At 43.3% G+C, this 24184-nt stretch overlaps 1 protein-coding gene across 1 annotated transcript in view; it reads right to left on the bottom strand.

Moving 5' to 3' along the window:
• Positions 1-10328: 10328 nt before the first annotated feature.
• LOC126533503 (neprilysin-1-like) overlaps positions 10329-24184 on the bottom strand; it is a 30186-nt gene continuing 16330 nt past the window's right edge. The window contains exons 13-22 of the mRNA XM_050180675.3: positions 22359-22436; positions 20923-21029; positions 19271-19329; positions 17991-18042; positions 15910-15977; positions 14476-14594; positions 13552-13617; positions 13373-13483; positions 11679-11755; positions 10329-11227 (exon numbers count right to left, since the gene is read on the bottom strand). Coding sequence (XP_050036632.2) covers positions 11125-11227; positions 11679-11755; positions 13373-13483; positions 13552-13617; positions 14476-14594; positions 15910-15977; positions 17991-18042; positions 19271-19329; positions 20923-21029; positions 22359-22436 — 840 coding nt within the window. The 3' untranslated portion in view covers positions 10329-11124. The remainder of the gene's footprint in view (positions 11228-11678; positions 11756-13372; positions 13484-13551; positions 13618-14475; positions 14595-15909; positions 15978-17990; positions 18043-19270; positions 19330-20922; positions 21030-22358; positions 22437-24184) is intronic.

Raw genomic sequence — 24184 nt, 5'->3', positions numbered from 1 at the left:
TGTTTCCACGTAAGTACGAGGCTCTGGACAGGAGCTATGCCACTTCAATGTAACCTGGGGCCTGACGGACCAACCGACTGAGCTATCGCTCCGGCAACATCCAGGGGTCACGTGTTCAAATCCCCTTTTCTCTTCCTTTTTTTGTGTGTGCGTGTGTGTGCGTGCGTGTGTGCGTGTGCGTGCGCGTGCGTGCGCGTGCGTGCGTGCATGTGCTTGCGCGTGTGTGCGTGTGGCATATCTTCGCCACGACCTGGAGTGCGGCCTGATCCCGGTGGCCAGAACCGGTTACGCACTATCTCACCAGATCAGGATTGGCCACCCTGGTGCAGTACTTGGCCACAACCTCCTATATGTATACAACAATCAAGCCCCCGCCCTCAGTCCCCAGTAGCTGCGAAGCAACTGACCACGGTAGCGGTCAGACCTGTGACGCAGCAGAGGGTGCTAAGAATCCCTGGCACCGGACAGGCCGCCATTGGAATCTGAACCTGGCAACGTTTAACGTTAGAACGTTATCTAGTGAGGCGAGTCTAGCAGTGCTATTGGAGGAATTAGAGGGCAGTAAATGGGATATAATAGGACTCAGTGAAGTTAGGACGAAAGAAGCATATACAGTACTAAAAACCGGGCACGTCCTGTGCTACCGGGGCCTAGCGGAGAGACGAGAAATAGGAGTCGGATTCCTGATTAATAAGGATATAACTTGTCACATACAGGAATTCTATAGCATTAATGAGAGAGTGGCAGGTGCTTCGCTACCTAAACCACGCACGGGCAGGTATTATTCTAGCCAAAGTAGTTTAGCTACTCCGTGTTATCCAGAAAACGATGGCATAAGCCATCGTTTTCTCGATCAGACGTAGAAACTAAGGTGTGCTTGGTCTGCGTAGTCTGTGTTACCATTAGTTCCAGTAAGGAAAGTTGTGTAACCTGAGTTCTACGAATGCACCTCCATCTGTGCACCATTCTCTAGGATTGGAACATGAACATGCCCAGACAAGTTTGCCAATCTGGCTTTCAAACTATGCCACAAAGGAAAATCGTACAATGAATGCGGATAATGTTCTTCAGAAAACAAATTAAAACTAAGTAAATCACTATTCATATGTGTAATTATTGATGACGGCGAAAAATCACTTGGCGCGTTCATAGAACGCGCCAAGCATTTCAACGCGCTTGCTTGCACGGATAGTTCAAGGATGTACCATTCCGTTTACCGAGGCATCCTCTAATTTTGATGTGCTGATTGATGTGCAATGTATTTCCTTTGACTTGTTTCGCTCATTTGTATCATGTATCCAACCTTTTGTCTACGCAATAACTTCATGGCGTTTGTAAATACGCCTTGTTATCTGCCCTTCCTGCTTGGACCACATGAGGTCTGCAGTATTACGTAAATAAAAAAAAAAATCCAACGGTTAGAGGATCGAGCTGTTCAGCTAGGGGTTCTCCGTTCGAATCCTGCGGCAGGACACTTTCATTCGTATTTATGTATGAAGTCTTTCTTAGCGACTAACGCCACTTTGCCGCACAGTGTATGTTTGTTACTTTCGTTGCCGGTCCCCGGAGATTGTGCAGCCTAAAACTTCTTGCGTGGGCCGATCCAAGAAACAACTAAAAAATGGCTGCGATAGCAAGTATAAGTGTTGCGCTTGAACCTTTCGGACGTTGTTCTAACCCAGACGCGATATACAAGGGTGCAGCTCAATTTCTGGCATCATTAACTGATTTATTACACCCTGTAGACTTCGTAATGACCTCACACAGGCGCTACTACGCTGCTCGTATAGAGCCGCGCCAGCAAAATTACACCCCTTTCAGGTTCGATCTCTCATACTGTGTCGAATTTTAATATACAATAGTCTGATAAAATTGAAGATAAAAGATACATGCTCTGAGTGTTACGATTAGTAGCATTTGTTTGTGGGCGGCAATTCTCAAAATTTTAAGGAATATAGTCAAGAATGCAAGACCTGGAATGAACAACCTTAGTGATAGAATAGTGTAGGAATATAACCCGCATACACAGCATGATATATAGCATGGCATAGAATATAGAGCAAGCATATACCTAAATATATACAGAGCCTCACGGTGACGATGTCGACGGCGAAAATCCACTTGGAGTGTCATATAATTGCTATCGCAATAACAGTCAGCAAACGAATCATCTACATTCTTAGACATTACTATAATATTAGTTCTGTCGTCGTTGAAGACGCGGAGGCATATCTTCTGTGGATACATGTATGTGTTATTTTTAGCAACCTTCCAGAAAGACTTTGGATTAGTCTTTAAACTTAGATCAGCGTTATTTTGATAAACAAGTTTGTCTCGCGCACAAAGCTTTCTTGCCAGAGTGGTATCCCTTATATTTCGAAAAAAAAAAAAGAATTCCAAGCTCGTGTTATCATAGCGAGTACCAAAGCGCACTTTCTTTTGAAGAGAGCTATTTTCCACTCCATCGGGAACCAGAAAGGAAACTTGCCAGGCTATAGCCCTTTTGTGGCGTGTATCTATCGATCGCGTGTTTTACCAGCCACGCTAGCTTAGCGGCCACTCAATCGGCATCACTACATGCTAGGGCTTCTGATCATGTCAAAGATTCCATGTGTTTATAAAGGGCGAGGTAGTCCAGCTGTCGATAACAGTAAACTGGTCTGAAAAAAACAACCCACATGGGTTACAAAAACAAGCTTAAATTCAATCACGAAAGGTGGATGAAATGGATGAACCTTTGCTAATGGGTTCACAGTTTGAACCAGGCTGTCTACTAAAATACTCGATAGCGGTACGCCAAGTTTGTTCCCGATAAAATATTTTAAGGTGTGTTGCGTTAGCCAACGAAAGTTGATAAAAGGGATAGTATCGCAGCGGCCCGTGCTTTGATAAACCCAGTCAATACGGCGAATGTAAAGATCACCACATATTTAGATTCCTTTCTCGCTATAATCAGTATCCCTTGAAGAGCTGTCAGAACGTTCCGAATGAACAGCAGTTTCGAAGGAATTATAATTTCCGATAACTAATATAACTACAATGGTCACGTTAAAGAAGTTCTACCCAAACGCAGTCTTTTCAAGGCTGAAGATCGGCCTTCGGTATGCTTTCAGATTTTCCGATACCGGTACAAAGACTTCGCCACAAAAAATTTGACCAGTCACCGCATATCACAAGTCACGGTTGAAAACACCGTAATCTTCAGTGAAATAGTTTGCATCCAACACATTAGGATACATACATATTACAGTAAGACAATCAAAACTTGTTGCTACTCAGCTTGACAGAAATTCACCGGCCTTCGTGCGCACTTCACAAACATTCTGATAGTAAACTTTAATCTTACTTTCCATCGCAATCAAAACTGACAGAGGGTTCTCAAACGCAAGGCTGGCTCAGTTTGGTGTAAAATTCACGAAATCTGCAGCTCTCTGGCCAAAGCTCAGGATAATCCAACGCCTGGAGTGCCTCCTTGTTCTGAGATATATGAAAAGAAGTGTCTATAGGATGTGCGCTTTGTCCGGAACGTCACACAAGAGAATTTTACCCTCTAGAACGGGCACGATTATTTCCAGAACGTCATGGACCGTAGTGTCATGGTCAAGCCGAGAAGCGAACAAGGCTTTGGTCTCACGAGACACACTTTTTACCTTGCATTCTTTGGAAGTCTCTCTAGGAGCCTGCTTTGGGCGCCTGGATTTCCACGGTGTGAAGCCATCCCCGGGGGTTTCCAACGATGTCGCCAGAACGCCGGCAGCATCAAAGTCCACATTGTAACGAGCACTGGTGCACATTGCGTTCACGCATTCGGTGGAATATTCCACGAACCATGGCGTCGGGAAGCGCCAAAAACTGAGGCAGTCAGACGTTGCTGGGCTGCCATGTTCCTCGCATCAGTTGGCACGGCCGCGTTTGGCGCAGCAATAGACGAGAAAAGTGGGCGTGTGACATTGGATAAGGACGAAGGGCCTGCCACGCTATTGCGCATGCGCCATCACAGAAGGAACTCGAAACGAAAGAAGGCTCTAGCGTAGTCGTGATAGCTGTGAGCCCAAGTTAGAAGTCGTTTTCTGTTTTCATAGATTCACTTTTGTCAAGAGCAAACCCAGTTTGTCTAAATACAAGAAAACATGCGCACGACTTCAGGCGAAAGCACTTCACCGTTCGGTGCTGTCTGGCTGGAATGCTGCATCTGTTGGGCTTCCTGGGCGTGCCGCACCATGATCTTTACATTGCTTGGATGACCGCCGAATACAGAACGTGCACTAATAGTGCTCACTCTCGTTTCTATACAAACTTTGCAGTATAGGAATATTCACTTGCAATGAAAGTGCTTCTTGCAGCTGCCAGAAGAGCGCAAGAACTGCCGTTTCCCGTGCAATGCGATTCGAGCGCGACCCATACACATCTCTTGGGCGGCAAGTTTTTTTCAAGGAGAAGCTCGATGTTGCAATTCCATGATTGTTCACCCATGGCTACAGCGGAGTGCGTAATTAAACATTTACTAGCATGCATTGCGCAGCATGAATCATTAGATGAATTTCTAAAACCAAGCTAATTCAAACCCGTCACTACAATCGAGCTTCTAGTGACATCTTTAGCTCTTCGATATTGAAGGAAACAATGAGAAAGTAGGCGCTCCCATACACGATACACCGTTGTACGCTGCACTAAATCTGAGAATTCAGAAGAATTCGGGGCCGTATTCCTAAATTTTCTCACGCATCCGTTGATTGCAATTGGTCAGCTTCACAGCAATTGTCTTTTTATCATGCCGATTGCTAGTTTGACTAGCATGCGCAAGTTGCTGGTATGTGAGAAAAGATGATATAGTGAAAATGAAAATGAAAGCTGTTAAGCCACCACGGCGGCTGCGACAGTGAGTGTTTCGCTTTTTGCGAGCCTTCCTCAGCAACGCTCACGTGCAAGACACGTGGTGATTCTGTTTTATGTAACTATTACATTACCTGAAATGAATTTTCTTTGTTAAAGCTCGACACGTCAAACCCTCTCAAGGTAAAGCTCTGTCTCAAAAGAGCATGACGATAAACGGCGAATCATATATTTCCATTAAACGTACGGTGCTTACCTGTAATGAAGGTCACGGTGAGCACGACAGCAATGGCGACGGTTTGAGAGCACATAACTGCTTTTGTCATTAACATCTTGTAAATGATTCAAATCTGCCAGAGAGAACCACGTCTGCCTTGGGCCTCCTGTATATTCAAGTTCAATAAAGCGAATTCACTTCGGAGAAATGTATCTATCTACATAAAAGAAGTCAAAAGACTTTTTTTGGACATTTGACTGCTGCTAAAGCACAATTCCTTGCAACAGCTCACGCGGTTGGGCGGCACGGCCGTTGGCGCCACTCCCGACTTGCATTGTGCTCGTGTTCGTGCCCGTACAATGCTGCGTGACCCAGAGACAGCCACATCGCGCCTATTGTCCGAAGGAGGTACGGACATTTGCGCGCTCGAGCATACTGAGGCTGCACATTTCAATTGCGCAAGAATGTAACAATGCATACAGGTCGGAGCGCCGTTACTATGAAAGCAGGGTTTGGAACTCGAAGCAGGGTTTGCTCTCTACGTCAGTCCGCCCATACATGGTTGGCGTTACGCCGGGGTCAGCTGTCTATGCGTCAGTCCACCCGTGCATTGTTGGCCTTACGCCGGGGTTGGCTGTCTATGCGTCAGTCCACCCGTACATTGCTGGCGTTACGCCGATGACGACGGCTGGAGTCGTCATCAAAACATTGTCTGTAGGTGACTGCGTGATAGTCACTTTTGCTCTCGTCATGGGGTAAAAAGAACTTTTTCCGATGCGAAGTCATGTCCTTTCGGCAACTTGAACTTTGCAGCAGGACGCACTGAACACAGCACAATCGCGTTTCCTTCTCGCTTGTCTATTTGCGCGTTGTGTGGCCTACCCAAGAGAACCCGAGAGCGGTTGTGTCTGTGTACGTTTTTCTAGATTGATTCATGGAGTTGCACGTCCCAAAACAACTCCGGAGCTATGAGAGACGTTGTAGTGGCGGGCTCCGGAATCACTAGTCCCATAAAGTTTTCAAAGTCCAGCCGCATTTACAAGGTGAACTCAACATACGATAACCAACTTCCAACAAGACATGGAAGAAGCTGCTCACTTAACACTAGAAGACCCACTCCTTAGAGCGAGAATGAATATCTGGCGCAAAGCCTCGGGCACAACTGCCATGCCCTCTTCGGCAGTAATGGGCCTGGCAATCTCACCTGCTATAGAGAAAACACCCTTTCGTTGCCAATTAATTGAAGTGAATTGAAGTGAAGCCAATTAAGAAGTGAGAGCATGTTGTACAGAGCAAAATAAAGTTTTTTTAATTCATTAACGGATTCATTCATGAGTGCTCAAAATATTTTGACAAAATATTTATTTATTTCTTCTCTAAAAGATAGGCAGTGGTATTTATTTGCGTGGGTACACATATAGATACCATGACGAGTTGAAAACTAATGCGGCATCAGTTAAATGCTTATTGCTGCTAAGTTCGGTCAAGAATAGCTTGTGATTGCTATTGTAGCCTAAGAACCTTCATGAGCGCTAATAAGCGCAAGTGTGGATTGGCACCCTGGAGAAAGAATATTTACGAGCAGTATAACTGCAGGCGAAAAAAAGAGGGCAGAGCGAGAAATTAAAACCTCTCAAAAATACCAAACAAAGAATAACGAAAAGACGGCATGCAGAGGAGTAATGAGGAGACGTGAGCAAAAACGACATACGAGTGAAGGCGCTATAATAATGACAATAAAATATAAGAAATGCCCTTTCTGAGAAAACCTGCTGAGACATACGAGAAGAACGACGACATATGCGAAAAATAAAATTTCAGTACTTGCGGAAGGGCGTAAGGACAGCTGCCCTTTAAGAAGGCTATAATATGTAAGAACTACGCATAACTTTCCGACAGAACTAAAGCTGTCGCTCGTCGCATGTGGCTGCCGTAGCTGCACCTTATAGTTTGATGAAGAAATAATTCCCTGATGTGCGGGCTTTTCTTCGTCATGTTATTACAACAGCAATAAAATGTGCACGTGTTTGCCCGTGCGCGCTGACACCATGCTTGTTAATTTAATTAGTAAGCGAACGTTTACAAGTTTACACGGCCGATAAAACTAATAACCTTACTTCGTTTGCCTGTCTACTAATTTGCTACCGTGATCGATGCTGCGGCTTTCGGGCGAAATTGCGGTGTTTTCGCTGAGACCAATACTTTCCTTCCCGATTTTTGAAAACCTTTACAAGACAACGCACTTTTAAGGGAAACACCTCTTCGATATTCCCGCTATCAGGACAGCTGGTATTCGACATTTATGTAAGCAGAAAATTTTTAATTAGGCAACATCATCCTGCATGAGACTTCAGCTTCATTTTTACCTCATGGAACAAGACATCTCATGTTCTGTTGCATTCAGTATCCGAGAAGTGTTTATTTAGTGGACTGACCATGTGTTCATTGCTGCAATCATGTCCCTTAAAAATATTTTCATAGTGAAATCTACAAGCTATAATTGTCACTGTACAGATTTGGTATTTGTGTGTCAAGTCCCATGATGTCGGCGGAACACTGAAGTACAAGGCGCATCGAGCAACCTACTCGTTGATTCGTTTAGTTTCTCTCCCTTACAAATTACTGGGCACTTTAACGCACTGTTTTGTCAAAGTGTGCGTCTTAACGGTCACTAGAACGTGATAACATTGTTCCCTAGTGTATAGAGGCACCAGAGTGAGTAAACATCTGCTTGCCGGAAATTTTGTTTTTAAATTGCACTGCTCTCGAAGTAAATGTTCATAATCAATATTATCCCTTAAATCTTAAATCATGTAATAAAGCCTTTCATTTTAGACATAAACATTCCATTTCATGAAATTTCTACTCCCCGCAATAATGCCAGCATAGGCGCTGCGGGTATTGTCTGAAATAAAAAAAAATAATAATTGCAGAAGCTACAACTGTGTCCACTCCTGCTGGTACACTTTAACTGCAGAGGGTTGCTTCGTGGTTTTCAGTCCATAGTGCAATACATTTCCTGTGCTAGCATAGCCTTGCCAGCACAGCCCAAGAACCAGCTAGTATGCACTAGTTCCAATGCATTCTGGCTGGTCCTTGGGCTGTGTTGGGTTTACTGACCAGTGGACAGTAAAGGGCAAGCTAGAGTCGTGTATTATAAACAAGAAAGCATGCTAAACAAATATCTTGCATATGGCATACAGCAGGCTAGAAATAGAACCAACCTCGCAGTCCTGCTTAAATACCTGAGCTATATGCAGCCTTACGAACACTGCCAACTTGGTGCTCAGCAAGCGCATTCAGTTGTCCATACCAAACCGAATTCAAAGCGGTAACCTTTAATATGGAAGCCGTGAACATCCAAGGACAGCCCTTGTTGAAAACACTCGGAATTTTGAATTATAACCGGTGCTATTTCTTGCGGAGTGTCGCAATGTACAGATCAAGTCGTTGCATGCTGGAACACGATAAGGAACCCACTTTCTGCAGCGAAAATCTACAGGAAAGAGTACAAAAGAAAGTGATCAGTCTAACATTTTCGACGAACGGAAGGCAAGGCACTCACAGAAAGCTTGACTCACGATCATCGAAACATCTCCATATTTTACCACTGGTTTCCCGATCTCAAGAACGGCTCCTTCTAAGCTGCGGCGACCTACTAAGTAAACAGAAGGAATATGCTCAAGTAAAGCTCTTGCTAATTTACTAATTACTAAAACTAAGATTAGTTACTAAAACCTTTACTAATTTAAACAGAAGGCGTGTGCTGTAGTCCACCCTTCTCAACACAAAGAATAATTCCTTCCATTGAAGTAGACCGCCACTCATGAATCACTTGTCACATTGGTTATTAGGACACCCGAAAATCTGTCAAGAATAAGAATAGTGACTGTTGCGTGTTGCCTACAGCTGCACACCGAAGTTTATTCCTCAAGAAAGAACTTAGTGGCTGCAAAGAACGAATTTATTGATCCATACATATAGTCACCAAAGAGAGCAAGCCCGCAAGGAACTTGAAGCTTTTGTACTAGGAGATTGTTGTCTTGCCACCCACATGGACTAGAATTAGACGTGCGGCATGATCGGAGTGCCGTTAGGATGACGACGAAGTGGTGAGCATACTTGAAGAAGCTGCAATATACAGGAACGGTTTGATCTGTCTCGGTGGAAGTCCCTACATTTTTTTATATTATCGGGAGGCAACTTAAAGTTGCCGTAGTGGCCAGAAACGTATGAACCTTGGTCAACTAGTGTTTTTAATTTGTATACGCCATCTCTTACAAAACAACGTACTTTCCTGCATGTATACGTGAAAGACGGGACCAAGCAGACTTGATCAAACCACGTGTTTACTTGTAACGGATGGCAGCAATGGAAAATAACAGAAACGACCAGACGAGGATTCACGGTTGTTAATAAAATATTCTGGAGATTTGGGGCTGCAGAAAACTGTGTTCACTATTGAAATCTCTCTACCAAAGCAACGTGCTCATGTGTTCGGTCTCTTGTAACCGTCCTTTTTCCACGATCTTTTGTTCTGTGTTCGCGCGAACCTATCACTTTAGTCGAAACTTTTGCATTGTAGTCTGATCCATTCAGAGCTATTGTTCAACACACCTTAAGCTCTGATGGAGCGTTTTGCCGACGTCAGAAGGTTTCGCCGTTATGTGCGTCTTGGATGGGCATCACGCACGATGCCTTTTAGATATGTCTGCATTCATTTTCTTTCGTTCACCTCTCAACCACACGCGAGGTTGACATGAAGTGAGACCCGACACATCATTGCATACAATTGTATACTTGCGCGATCTTCCTTTACGTATTCTCAGAAAACGCTATACGACACCGCCTCTTGTTTTGTGAACCTTCTTATATACTTTTCTATTCTATAGGAATCAAACCTACCACGTTGTGCTCACTTCCATTGTCTTGCAGTTTTGCATACTGAACACAAAATGAGCGCCCTACCTGTTGGTCACAGTGTAGAAGAAAAATGCTGTTCGCAGGGACAGTAAAGTTAGCATTTCAAGAATGTCAACGCCAGGAATTAGTTTTTACACAATTCCTTCTACTGGTGCTGCAGCGAAAGTGGATTGCGTCTATTTTTTTTTTTTATGTGCGATACTGGTCAATTCACTGAATGGTGCTAGGTGACCTCTGGGAAGTGTATAAAATACCATGTAGAAAGTACCGTCGCAGTCTGACTTCTGGACCCTCATCCTGTATATTGTCTCTACACATTCATTGTGTTTAAAGAAGAAAAAACTGAGACTGAAACTGAACCCAGAAAAAAAGAAGTACATTTGGGAAGTGCCTCGATCAAGTAGAGCAGCAAGTTATGGCCATTTTTTTCTTTGGAGCCACTACGTACGATTCGAGTGTTTTTCTTGCTCCAAGGTAGTAGCACGAACACGTAAATCTATAGCACGCACTTTAATGTGTCGTTTGTTTCTTTTCGCTCTCTTTCTTCAATACCTTTCATTCTTTCAACCAAGACAAGCTTAAAAGCTACTAAACTGTCAAGCGTTTTTCCGAACGGCGGCTGCTGTACAGCGTGCTTTCCATTATTTGTCCCATTGCAACGTCTCTGCACAGCTGCCATTGAAAGACAGGAGCACTCGGCAGTCACCCGTTCAAACTAAACTCGCACGGGAGCGTTTTAATCCTCCAGGCGTGTTAAAATACCAATACACTCGGATAACACTCGCCACTCGCAAGCTGGGAGTAGCCTCCCATTCGTGGAAGCACCGGTAACTTCAACGTTTCTTTGGTGGGAACATTGCGTACGCATCAGTGCTCCTCAATAAAGTAAAATTTAAAAAAAAAGGGGGGGGGGGAGGTAACACACATTGCACTCGACGGAGGAGCTGCCAACTAGAAGCACATGTACCACAGCACCGTCGCGCCATGATTGGGCATAGCATGTAAGGGACACTGCAGTCTCTGGTTAAACATGGGCTTCAGTTTACAACTTGCGGTTTCACTCTCTGGTATGAACTCATCACTGTGCGAGTATTTGTGGGTCGTCAGAGAACGCTGCGGTCGAAATGGCGTCGGCGGGTGATTGCGCGCAATCAGTCCCACAGGCTGCACTGCTCCTCGCGCACCATGGCGTCGTCGGAGCCGCAGCCGAAGGCTTGCGCAAACTTGGGGAAGTTGATCAAGGGAACGTTCACCCTGCAGGTTGAAATGCAAAATAAAACGTGACATAAGGGTACACTCATTACACAGAGTGCAAAAAAACAAAGAATCTAAGCGCGCTCTGTGATTTGCTGAAGCACTGAATGTAATACACTTAAAGAACAAAGCATATACTCTTTCCAAATGTGCTTCGGGTGATTTGTTCTTTTCTTTCATGGCAAGAACAAGTAGCAAGTTTTTAATGTATTATGGGTACATGTCATTTTACTTTATGGGCGGTAAGTTCTTACCACACTGTGACACCTAATAAATGCCTCCTCAGACGCAATGAAAATATTTTTACGGACATGTAAATGCGAAATTGATTTAGGTCTCTAAGTGCGAACAAGGCCATTCGCGAGCTAAAGAGCCAGCAAAACGTCTTTTACTTGAGTCCGTTATTTCTACATTCCGCTAAGTTGTATTACAAAGACATATACCATCTTACCTATAATTGGATGGGCTGAATGGTCCGTGCGTCAGCTGCATCTTAAGAGCTCTGGTCCGCTTCAAATCGCAGAACATCTAAAAAAAAATAACGAAGTCAAATCTAAACAGCATGAAGAAAATTAAGTGAATTAAACATTTTTTGTAGAACCCACTGAATATGGCTGTCAGCTGTATTATTCCGAACTGCATTCCGTGCAATAATTCAATTTTTACAATCTGACGAATTTAATGGCATAGTTCGCTCTATTGTCTTTTACACATTCCTTACGCATTCGATTGGATTGATGTACAATATTTACCCATTACAGCAAGCAAGGGTTACGGTTAGATATCTCGGTCCGGGTGAGCGCCTTACGACGATATTCCGTAGACACAGGTAGAAACGCTAAACACGTGTCCATTTTTCTTCCGCATAATAACAACGAAACTAGGCACGCTCTTTCTTAAAGCAGTAACCGTAGTCGTAACAAGGCGGACGCAAGAAATGTGCAGGGACGATGGCTATATATAATCGATGTACGTTCGTCGTGCCACCTTTCTAGTAGCTCCCTTGTTAACACTACCGTTACTTCTTTAAGTACGAACCGACTTGTGCCAGGGACAAGTACTGCTGCATTCTTCATCTCTAGCCTTCTCTTCGTGACGAGCTTCACCATTCTATTGAATACAATAGCTGTATGTACACCCGTGCTCTTTAGGTTGTGGCACGCCTAGCCTTTGGCATTTCGGCGTGTCTTTTTGTTCCGCGTTGACAGCGAGGGACGCAACGCCAGTGGTCACCGTGTTTCCTGCCGCGCCGCAATTGGCTCTCCTTCCATCGTCCCGTGATAACACACTCCCCGATACGATCGTGGAGCGCACCTACGTCTCCCTCCTCCTAGTTCAAGCAACTGCACTTTCCTCCTCTCATTTTCTTCCACTCGAATGCACCCTATTTGCAAACCGTCGCTGTGTTTACGTTGCTCATCCAAAGAGAGGCTTGCATATGCAGCTAGAAGTTGAACGAGAATAAAATCTCACCACGGCAAAGGAACCTATCGCGGCGATTTCGACATATTGGTACACATTTGAAAAAGCGGCAGCTCCATAAAGAAAAAAGAAAAACTGGACGGAGACGACAAGGACGAGCGCTGGACTTCAGTCAACCAGTCCAGCGCTCATCCTTTTCGTCTCCTCTCTCATCTGAAGTCTCTCTCCTCTCATCTCTTCTCATCTCTCATTTGAAGAAAACGAGTAACAGCGCTGAACCACCCCTAGTTGTTCAGCGCTGTTGCTCGTATTCTTCAGATGTGTCTCATCTCCGTCCGTGCTTTTCTCGCGCTGCCGCCTTTTTTAAACCTGTCGTTTTCTTAGTAGGGGAGTATAATTTCCCAAAGCAAGACGTCAGCTTAAGAGACGCCCACGAAAAATGCTAGCTTCCGGGCGAAGCACATTTCAGGCTGTGTGACGCTGGATGTTTACTTTTTAAGATATTTCGCGACGCCTGCGCATCGATTCTAACCCCCAATATTGACCTGCCGCCTTCTCATTCAAACGGTTAGAGAAAGCGTGTCTTCGCGTGAGAAGAGTTAAAAATCGCCATCATTCCAAACGCTCCTTGTTCAACCGCTCATTTTCCCAACTCTTGAAACACATGTTTGGTCGTTCTTCGCTGTCTTCATCCCAGCGCGCTATGGTGCGAGATAAACTCACCGTGGCGAAGGCCAGGAAAAAGATGCGGTCAGAGGACACCTCCGGCAGCTGCTTGAGCACCCAGTCCGTGGCACCCAGGGATCGGCTCTTGCGTACGAGTTTGCGGTACACCTAGTTGAAGCCACAGCCACACTGTCAGAGCGGTGGTTCCGCAGGATCTCCAGCAAAATATGACTTACCCGGTACGCGATTGGAAGAGCGGCGTTGTCAAGGATGTTTTCGGTTATCGAAGCGTATGGGTTTATCTGCGAGAAAGGACGGACGTAACTTTCGTTTCCGATCACTTTTCAGACATATGGAGTCAACCATATTTTAGACATGTGGAGGGCCCAAACGACCTTATATAGAGCGATCCTTTTTCTTACTGTGCACTGGTCTTTTGTTTTTTTCTTCGTCTCGCCTGCATTGACCGCTATTTTCAGTCGTAGATGAAGCGCATTCATTCTCTGTCCCAGGCATGGATTGTTTTTCGGGAGTGTGCTGGTTTGGAGAGCAATTCCTTCGACGGCCCAAACGTTAGGCTTTCGCGGGTTCCGCTTGCATATTAGGGTGCCGAAAATCTCGTGACACTTAGAAGTGCGGCAGTCAAATCAGCGAGGCTCTATCTTTTTTTTTTTTACAGAAGGAAATCAGGTGCTGCAAATTTGGACCTGTTGTGCATTGTAAATGTGCTACTCCTCCGATTGTTGTCGACAGCATTGGTGACAGAACAATATAGGTACATTGCTATCGAGTAAAACTTGCGCGAATAAAAATATAACCAACAGGGGGAGAAAATACTAAGAAAAGGCGTTTATACAGCGCTCGACTTCGTCTTTTCTTTCGCTTGACTTTTCTCTCCGTTAAGGCAAATTTTTCCACGCCATTAATACAAGGCCAACTAGCCAAGCAATTAATTCTTCTCTACCATAGTTACAACATCGAGGGCCAAACGTTGCCTGTTTGCGCTCCTGCATTCCAACGCTTCAACTGCAATGGAAAGAACAAGAGAATCCTTTCGATCACAGTTTTGGCTGACGTCATCAGTGAAGCGCAGTCTCTCTACGTATCTTTCGAATGCTGGCCCTTGGTACGAACGCGATCGAGTGGCAATGTTTATTTACCTGTTTGCCGTATACTTGGCCGTACTGGTGGAGGAAGCAGTTGTGACGGCTCCTGAACTCCTCCTGTGTCAGTCGGTCCCACGCCTTCTTCACATTTTTGCGTTCTTTGTAGAAAGGCCCTGCGTGAACGCAACCGCTTTGCATTGCCAATAATTCAATATTCGTGAGTAACGCCTCGTAGTCTTGGACGCATCTACGACGCATTACTCACTAATATTTAGTTGATCATAGCTGGGATAGCTATGACCGACTGCCGTTCTCTTCACAAGATATGTGATGAAATTAGAATTACGTAAAAAATGCAAACAAATAGACCATACAATCACGTTTACTCGCTTTTCTTTTTTCACATGTGCATAAATGTTCTAGTGAGCACAAGTTTTTTAAGTTGTCAGACGACTGGTGGAAGGACGAAGACTTATTCCAGAAGGGGCTGACCGCCTATACATATGAAGAGAAGGATATGTAATATATCCTACGCTGACATAAAAGCGCCTGCGCAAATGCGCGCGAATTTGTCAAACAAGAGTCTGTTCAATCTTTATGCCGAGCTTAATGAAAACTAGATAAGTGTATTGCTTTACGCGCACCGACTACGCATAAGAACTGTCCTTGTATTACCTAGAGAGTGAGTAAACATATTTTAGAGCCATTAGCGGCACAGACACGCTCGTCTTAGAAAATTTTTTAGTGACGTTCACTCACATAATGCTGGAATGTGTGTGTGTTTTTTTATATACAATGCAGATTTCGCATAAAATGGTTATGAGCGTTTCGAAGGTGGCAGTTCTTTTCAAAGCAGCTCCTAGGTGACGTAGACATACTTTGGAGTTAATAACGTCAGGTTCAGAATTCTAGTGAGAAAAAAAGTTCCTTATGAAGTTTTTTTTCTTAGAGACTTCAGGGCAATTGCCTAAATGGCGAATTTGGAAGCAGTCACATCTGGAGGGAGTCACATTTCAATGCCCCCTGGTTTTTCTTCATTCTTAAAATGGCACCAAATTCGAGGTATTCATCATCAAATTTCAAAGCTCAATCGAGGCAATACTGTAACCGAGCGCTTCACGCAACCCGTACGCTCGATTCCGATATTGCCTGGATTTAGCGTTGAAATTTCATGGTGAATAAAGAAATGTAGGTGCGATTTTCCAGAATAAAATGCAGGCGCATGAAAATGTGACTGCCTCCATATGTGCCATTTAAACATGCAACTGTGCCTGAGACACTAAGAAAGAAGTTAGTTGATGGAATTTTCGTAATTAGTTGTCTGAAGCTAACTTTAGAAGCGGTAGTGAATGTCCGTCTCGCTTAGGAACTCCTATGCTAAAACGACGCGTTCGCCGAGCTTATAGATCTTTTAGAAAGTAATCTTATGGTCTAGAAAAACACCCCCTATGTCGGCTCGAAAGACGATAACATAAAACACGCACTGACCACTGGCAATGAGAGCCCGTGTCAGCTCCCTGACCAGTTGGAAGCCAAAACGTGCAGCGTCGACAGGCCTGCGAACACAGAACAAGTGATGAGATCACCATAAGTCAAATTCTGAAATGATGACCACAAGGAACAGTCGCCATTTTCAGTTCAAAGCAACGTTACCGAATTGGACTGGTTTTTTAATGCGCAAATTTGCTTCTCCGCACTGCACATTTACCCGACAAACGATGACACCGGTCATCGTTAGTTCGATTAGTTGAATTGACCCTATTTTCTCACTTTGTAAAGAAAACTAAAAGTGCGAATAAAATGGCAAGCGGGAAAAAAGAGGCGCACACTGCACTTGGCTGTATCATGTGCCTCTACATGGGAACCACTCCGGCATCAACATGATAGTTATCTGTAATTTCGTAATGCAGCTTCACAACAAAGAGACAACGAGGCGCAGAACAGCGCCATATGCGCTGTTATATCGCCATGAGATACATTTTAGTGAATTGTAAAATAACGAAGAGGTGTAATGAGACGGCGTAATTGTAAGGCGAAATGAACGCACCCGCATTGACGAAAAAAGTTTGCTACTTCGTCATTCGCTAGGACAACTGCCTGGCACAAAGATTGTCTAAACAGTTAAATATGAAGAAATTATTTCCTTAAAGACGCGAGAAGCGGGTGTTAATTAATTCACAGAAGAAGCAAGCTTATTGCTACGGGAGTTCAGGTCACAGGTGGCTTGTACTGGATGTGTGTGATGGCGCCGACGTCGTAAGAAAGCTTTTCCAAACTGGAAGGGGGGGGGGGGGGGGGGGGGGCTAAAATAGAGGAACACGCATGCGCGAATAGTAAGAGTTCGCATGCTATGGAAGAAAACTTGCAGTTGGTGAATAATCTGTTGAGACATGTGCGTGGGTGTCATAATGTAGGTTGCGCTAGTAACTGATGAATAAAAAAAGCTCACAAAAAAACGGAAAGCGTCGCTGTACTGTGCCGCAGAAAAAAGAGGAACTGTACGACGGATTCTGTTTCAATGCTGAAACATTCGTCTCTTTGAATATAAGGAATTACAGAATCTACGCAGATTTTGAGCACCTTTAGGTTTCAAGAGAGTTTCATACGGCAGATACAAAGGCTGCTTCTTATGAGTGATCATAGTGAACCGCGGCTTGTCTCGCACAGTGTTAAAGGCACTCCCGTTTTTAGGTTCGCAGTGGAAAAACATGGTTTAGAATATATTAAATTTGTGCCCACTCAAAAGACCTGACAGCAACAAAATAGATGTTAAGTTTTGATCTCTGAACCAAGTGGTTTAAAGAAGCGCCCCTTTACAAACATCTGTAAGTGTGAAAAAATAAATTCTGGTGTTTTACAGTGCCAAAGCCACGATATGCTTATCTACGTAAATTGGTTCAATGTGTCGGCATGTACACCTGGTAGCTTTTGTTGCGAGAGGCTTGCACACAACGACACTTTATTGTAATTGTGGCAGGCTGGTTTTCTCGCAATGCAGAATTTCCTCAAATAGGGCGGCCAGTACAGCCTCAAAATGATGGATACTCGGAAGCCTGAAAGAAATGCAGGAATGCAAGAATTGGCTGCTCATAACTTAGGATTTTCAACAATCTGAGCTACCAAATTTGGCCAGTTGGCACTGTGGGAAAGCGAACGTCGCGCTTTCCCAACGACGTGCCATGTGCCATATTTCACCTGCCATGTGTAGTTTTCCGCCTCTCAACAATTTTAAGATTAATATGCGTGGTCATTGTGACAAGTGGTCATTATCAGAGAAATCTATAATTAAGAGGCCACGCTCTAAATACACCAAACCCTTCGGCGTCCTGGGTACGCATCGTTTAGAGTTTACGTACGTGAGCCGATAAGCAAGAATGTTGTTTTCGATAAATGGTTTTGCCATGTTCAAAAAAAGTGGTGCCCCCATAAGGTGACCCATTTCAGGATTCTTTTTCTTTTTCAATGTTCCAAAAATTGTCTTTTCTCGTGCAAGCTTGAAGAGGACATATTTAGGGCCAGACATTCACCAACAAATGTGAACCTCCAATAAGATGTTCGAGAATACTCACGGTAGCATGTTGGTGTAGTATAATGGACTCTGGAGTATTCCAAAGGGCACGGCTTAAAGAGAGACGAGAAAGAAGTACGATAAATGAGAAAGACGCGCAAAAACGCACAACAATATTCCAACAGTAGAAGAATCAGTGTTTCAAATAGAATTACCTATAACAACAGCTTCTATGGTACTGTCATTCCATCCCAACGTACTGCTACCAAAACATAGATACAGCAACAGCTACTACTGTTCCGTCATTCCCATAGCAACAAACTTATGATAAGCCCAACAAGCTTTGAAGGATGATAAATATTTGCCTCAGTCAAAAATATTTTGATTCATGCTCTATGGGCCTAACTATGTAGCCTAACACTGTTACATACCCCCTCTATCTAACCGAACCTACGTTCGCAGTTTCCAACCTGTAAGCGCAACAACGCCGGATAAAATCAATCTATGTTCCAATAGTGTCAGTCGCTATCCAGTTCAATAGTTACATTTCCGAACACAACAAGCTGACTATGAACCGCCTGATGTCGTGTTTGTCGTGTATGGTTAGTTGCCATTATCGCGACAGCATTCTTCATCGGCAGACACTCGAGTGAAGATAAATTTGCCGTTACGTCCACACTACAACCACGTAGCCGCTATGGTAGAATTAATAGATTTCTAATTACTCAAATTGACTGGAAAGTTTGCATTTCATATTTGAGACAAAAATATCGTGGTGAAGCAAATTAGGTTTATTCAGCAGCTTCGGGCCACAGAATATTTCGAACAAAATTATCTTTGCTATTTTTTCCTTGTTTGCAAAGAGTAATGCTTTCCTATTCAGCACAACACTTAATTTTCTGCTGCAAGAAGCGTCTAACACAGCGAGTACGTTAGAAGCAAATGAATACTGAAGTGCATCTGCAAATACACAAAGCTGTTTCTGTGGTCAAATTGAAACTGTCGTTAGAATAATAAATACATTAATTGGCCTATGTTTGTCAGTGCACAACACGAGCAAACACCATATTCTTTTTTTTTCCGGAACAATGTGTACAGCTACTCACGTGCAAAACACCAATGCGCGAATTTCCTTTTATGTAACCTAATTCTTCCGACATTACATGCTTCAGTGGGACTAAACTAACGTCAATATAAACATTGTCTTAAGTATTCTTATGGTGATGTTGCGCTTCCGAAAAAAAAAAAAAATTAGAATGCGCATCCTGTCAGATTTAAGAATTTAATTTCTTTTTGCTTGCATTTCTTTTCTGTCAGCATCGCTGTTTCAGCGATGTTTACCTAGTGTGTTGAATTCCTGGTTGAAGAAGACTTGGGGTCTCAGGAACGGTGCCTCCCACCTGTTTCAAAGAAATACACCGTTGATATCTTTAATCCATTTCGTTGTTCTGCACAAAGAATACCTAGATCCTGCAGTAATGCTGCCAGTAGTAGAAATACAAGGCTAAGGAAAAAATATTGCATTTTATGAAGAGCAGGTCTTGATGTCTTTATTCGACTGTGTCTAGTTTCTGAAACAATCTAAGCTATATCGCGAAAGAGACAAAGTATTTCAGGAAACACTTCGAAAAATTTTACAAAATACCTTTGTCAGATAGCACAGTTCTAGTCAATGAGCTGGTTTAAAAATTTAAATGAATGATCAACTAATTGACCAAAAAATTACTAATTACGTTTTCAACTAATTACCTTATAGCACATATTGCCATTTACAAATTCTAGCGGGTGACACTGCAAGGCATATCCACTTGAAGAGAATTGTGAGGATGACACCATTTACGGGATATGCGCCGTTTAAATTGCGGTAAAAGCTCGCTGTCGTTCCACCTACTCTCTTAAGAAAACGTCGTTTTGGCCTTGAAGCACAAAAGTAAGTGAAACCCTAATGCATTTCTCCACAAACTTCGCGAATTAATCTCTCGAAACTGGTGCCATCCTGAGAATTCGTTCGAAGTGGATCCGCCTTGCGAACTCCCCGGTTAGAATTCCTAAATTTCAATATGTGCTGCAACGTAATTAGTTAGAAACTTAATATTTGTTTCCTAATTAGTCGATTATGCATTTACATTCATTGTGCAAGCAATGTAAGCCTGTGAGTAGACCAGCTCATGAACTAGAATTGTGCTATCTACCACAGGCTATTTAAAAAGAAATTTAAAGTGTTATCTGAAACACGTTATATTGAACATCCTTAGACGTTTCCATCCAAATGCAGGGAAACAGCGGATGCGTTGCGTGTCGCAATGATAGGCAAATTATTGCAGTGTAGCATTTCTCTACCACCTTTGTGAGCCCTAAATGCGAACGCATATTATGACAGAGGGAGAAAAAAATATGTCTGCCCCTTGTAATATGACACATGACCACAACATGGGTACAAATGAATTAGCCTAAATTCAGAATAGAGAATTTCACGCCTGCCGCGTTCTAGCATTGGCTCAATTTCTAATGCAATTAGTACAAGCATAAAGAGGTTAACACTTGATTTCACTGGCCATAAGCTGATAACATTTACTTAATTTTTTCAATACATTTCGCCATGCGCACGTTGTTAAATAATTTACATGAACTTTCAAAACCTCGCGAATGCTCAAAGTGAATCAAGTCTGCCCCAACATTTATGACTTCATTAGCACCTGTCAACTTGCTTTGGTGAGGAGAGTGCATCATCGACAACTGTTGTTGAAAACATTAGCCGCCTTAATCATTCAGGTTTCTTTTCCCGTGTTCAGAAAAATAGTTTGCACGCGTAAGATGCTAACGCTTGCGAGTTAACGCTTGTGCCAGCTAATTATTGCTTTATACTTAGTACCCTGAACGACAAAAAAAAATAATCAACTGAAAAAAATTGCAACTTGTGCTAAGGTGAGTCTTGCCGTGGCCTCGCAAACGCGGATCGCGTAAACAGATGCCGATAGCCACAAGGTACTCACTCTGGGCCAATCCAGTCTTCCACAAGCCACTGCCAGTAGTGGTCGTTCAGCGCTGATCGGGTGTTGTAGTAGCTTTCAAGAACTGCCCCCACTTGCACATCGGGAACCTAAAAGAAAAAGTTTTCCACATTTAACTCGGGGCCATTGTACGACATTTACTTGGTGCTTAAATGCACGGGTGTTCCACACCTAACCCGAACTTGTAAAGTCACTTCAGCGATATTCACTTAAGTTGCAGTACGCGACTATTCAGCAGATTTAAAACTTGAAAAAAAAAATATAGGAATGAAATAGAGCCTTGCGAAGCCCTGTGCTTCGGAGGAGCTACCGTAAATTTACGATTGCCTTAATCCATGGAAGAAATTTTAAGAATACGCTTAGCATTGTTTTCCAAATTTTGCTTCTCTTATACAAACATTATGGCTACACGGGACAGTCATATTGCCCCGTAGCGTTATCGCAAGATGAAGACATCACGTTTTGATCCGCATTTCTGGCAACTTACGAATTCTTGCGATATCCAGCTCGCCATATTACGATGATTAGTTGTTGATGCTTAACGTTCACCAGCAGCACTAGACGAGGCAGTGTAGATCTACGGGATATATTTCTCTCTTTGGATTCTTTTAACGTACAACATGTGCTTGTTCCACAAGCGTTTTCCTATTCTGAGCGCCACCTAAATGCGACCGCCAAGCCGGGAATCGCATAAGCAAGACCTCGCGTTCAGAAGCAGCGCGCAGTACCCTCTGACAGTCTCCGCGGTAAAAACACATTATTCTCAATGATGGAGATTGGGGTAGCGTTATCAGGTGTCACCTATGCAATACGGTTTTTTATGTAATATTGGGTTCCGTTCAATGAAATGTCCTACGATTCCTCAGTAGAGTCTGCCATTAGCAGCAAGCTGCGCCTGTAATCCTGAATCAGCCATCGTAAAGTGGCATATTCACCTTCGGAACGTACTGTTGCTCATCGGATGTAAATCACTTGTTCTTTATGCATTCTACAGATATTAATGTTACGGAAGGGCCTCCGTACGAACGAAATGCATGATAAGAATGCTCATTACTGGGCCAGTAGATGTGTCAGCACGGAGGAAAAGTGGCACAAAAAAACAAAAATTTGCTCGCCGTGTTCTTGTGTGGCGTCGTTCGTTTTATCGGTAATATTTTGACCATGCGATGAACCACTTCAGATGGATTTATTTAAACAGATTCTTCGTCGAACACGCCATATATCACAATAATCCACCGAACATGTAATACCAAAGTCTGGCAGTTTTGGTATCCAAAATAAATGAAATCTGTACGTAACGGTAGTAAGGTCACCGCTTACTCGGAGATGGTTAATGTGAAAAATCTTAGCTTTGCAAGTTCAGCCTATGTACAGTAAGAACACAATGTTAAAAGAAACTATCACTCTGCAAGACTCACCACGTGATAAAAAGCGGAAATGGCGTAGTCGTTCTCCACGAAAGAGGGGTAAAGAAAGTAGGGTGTCACGGATAGGATCTGAAAGAGCAAGGCAATGAACTGGTTAGATAATTCAGGGATGTCGTACACTTGAACCTTGCCCTTACTGGTAATTTTTTTTCCATCTCTGAGGAGCCGGAACTACCGTATGAATCCCGGGGATTTATGTGGCTTTGTATCTATCGCTTAATGTGGAATATGGGTAAGTAGGATAAACTGAAATATCATATAAAGGAGCATTCACTGTTACAACTCTGTAGTAATATCGTATTTTATTGTATTCAAGGTTACAACTAAAATTTAAAGTACCACTTAGTCGTCAGGAAGTGGCAAACTCAGCTGTTGCCTCATCCATGTTTGTGGAATTGGGGCCTGCAAGTTATGCTCATACGATGACCACATGCAGGCGCAAGGGTGTACCAAGATTAAACGTTGCAGGAAACGAGTAAATATTGCGCTACAAAACACAACTCAAAGCCGCTAAAAATGTTTAGCAAGATTTTGGGACCATTTAAAAAATACTTTCAAACCTAAAATGTTCGTAAGAGCAGACGACAGTCAATAGTTATGAAGAGCCTATTATTAGCGAAGACGGCCAAACCAGTAAGTGCAACATTTGCCCTTGAAGCCTCCTTTAACTTTGCAATAAACCACTGCAGGACTGTGCAGTGCTTGGTCCATATAGTGAGGTCCAGATAGTGAGGAGACTTCCCTAAATTTTCTAGCAGCCTTCACATCAAATTCAGCAGTCTGGTAATTTTTGCGATGAATCTATGATCAGGTAGAGATTAAATAGCGGAACTCTAGCAAGTGTTTAAAGGATACCTCCCAGCTCTCACTCTATTTTATGTATCCTTAGTAATGGTTTGCACGGATTCGTTAATTTTATCGTTGTACACTACAAGTAGGATAGAAATTTTAGGGTCACTCGCCGTTGAAGAGGCATGATAGTAAACAAGCGTTGAAAGGCAAAAAAAAGAAGAAAAAAAAAAAACTGACCTGAACAGCATCTCAATGTGCATCAACAAGGGCATGCCTACTTTCAGTGTGCACGAATATTGGTAGAATCGCCCGCAATCGCGCAGACATTTAGGGGGATAGTTCTGTATTAAGATGTATCATTAAGAGGTATTTGCGTCCAACTTAAACCGACAACACGACAATGTTAGTGTAGAGTGATTAATCCACAAACTTGAGCAAGACATAGCGAAAACTTTTTTTTGAGAACGAACAACTACTTTTGAATGCATTTTTTTGATAAACTCTTTTGCGCCAGTTCAAGCACTGAAAAGCATCCACGCTTGTAGATTGGGAAAAAGGAACCGTATCCATATTAACCTCTTACGCTTAAGTGGCTTGCAAGTAAACAATTAAGCCAGTTCCGATGCTGGAGATTATTAGCGAAGCGAATAGGCCAATTGCAAAGAGCACTTTTGAACGAACAGCTTTGTGAGTTTGGCCGGAAATTCGAATGAGAACAGCATATGAACAGTTAAGAAATAGCCTTCCAATGACTACATCAGCTACGATTAGACCCGAGTTTGCGGTGTGGATACACATATCTACACAATGCGTGATCGCTAACTAAAATCTTTTTCCCTCCTGTCGTGCTTGTGCGTTCAGTGATAACATAGCCAATATGCGTAGAACAGCGAAAAAAAACCTAAACTCTTCTTCCTGGCCCCCAAGGCCACCATCAGTGTCCTGTCTTCCCACACTGCAGACTGTGACATCACCCAGTCTTCCTGCGTGATTTCCTTTCCACGAACAAGGTTGAATAACGCCAC

Source organism: Dermacentor andersoni, chromosome 7 (assembly GCF_023375885.2).
Source record: "Dermacentor andersoni chromosome 7, qqDerAnde1_hic_scaffold, whole genome shotgun sequence".
Lineage (NCBI taxonomy): Eukaryota > Metazoa > Arthropoda > Arachnida > Ixodida > Ixodidae > Dermacentor > Dermacentor andersoni.
Note: the sequence above shows the minus strand (reverse complement) of the source record. Positions and strands in the feature narration are given on the sequence as shown.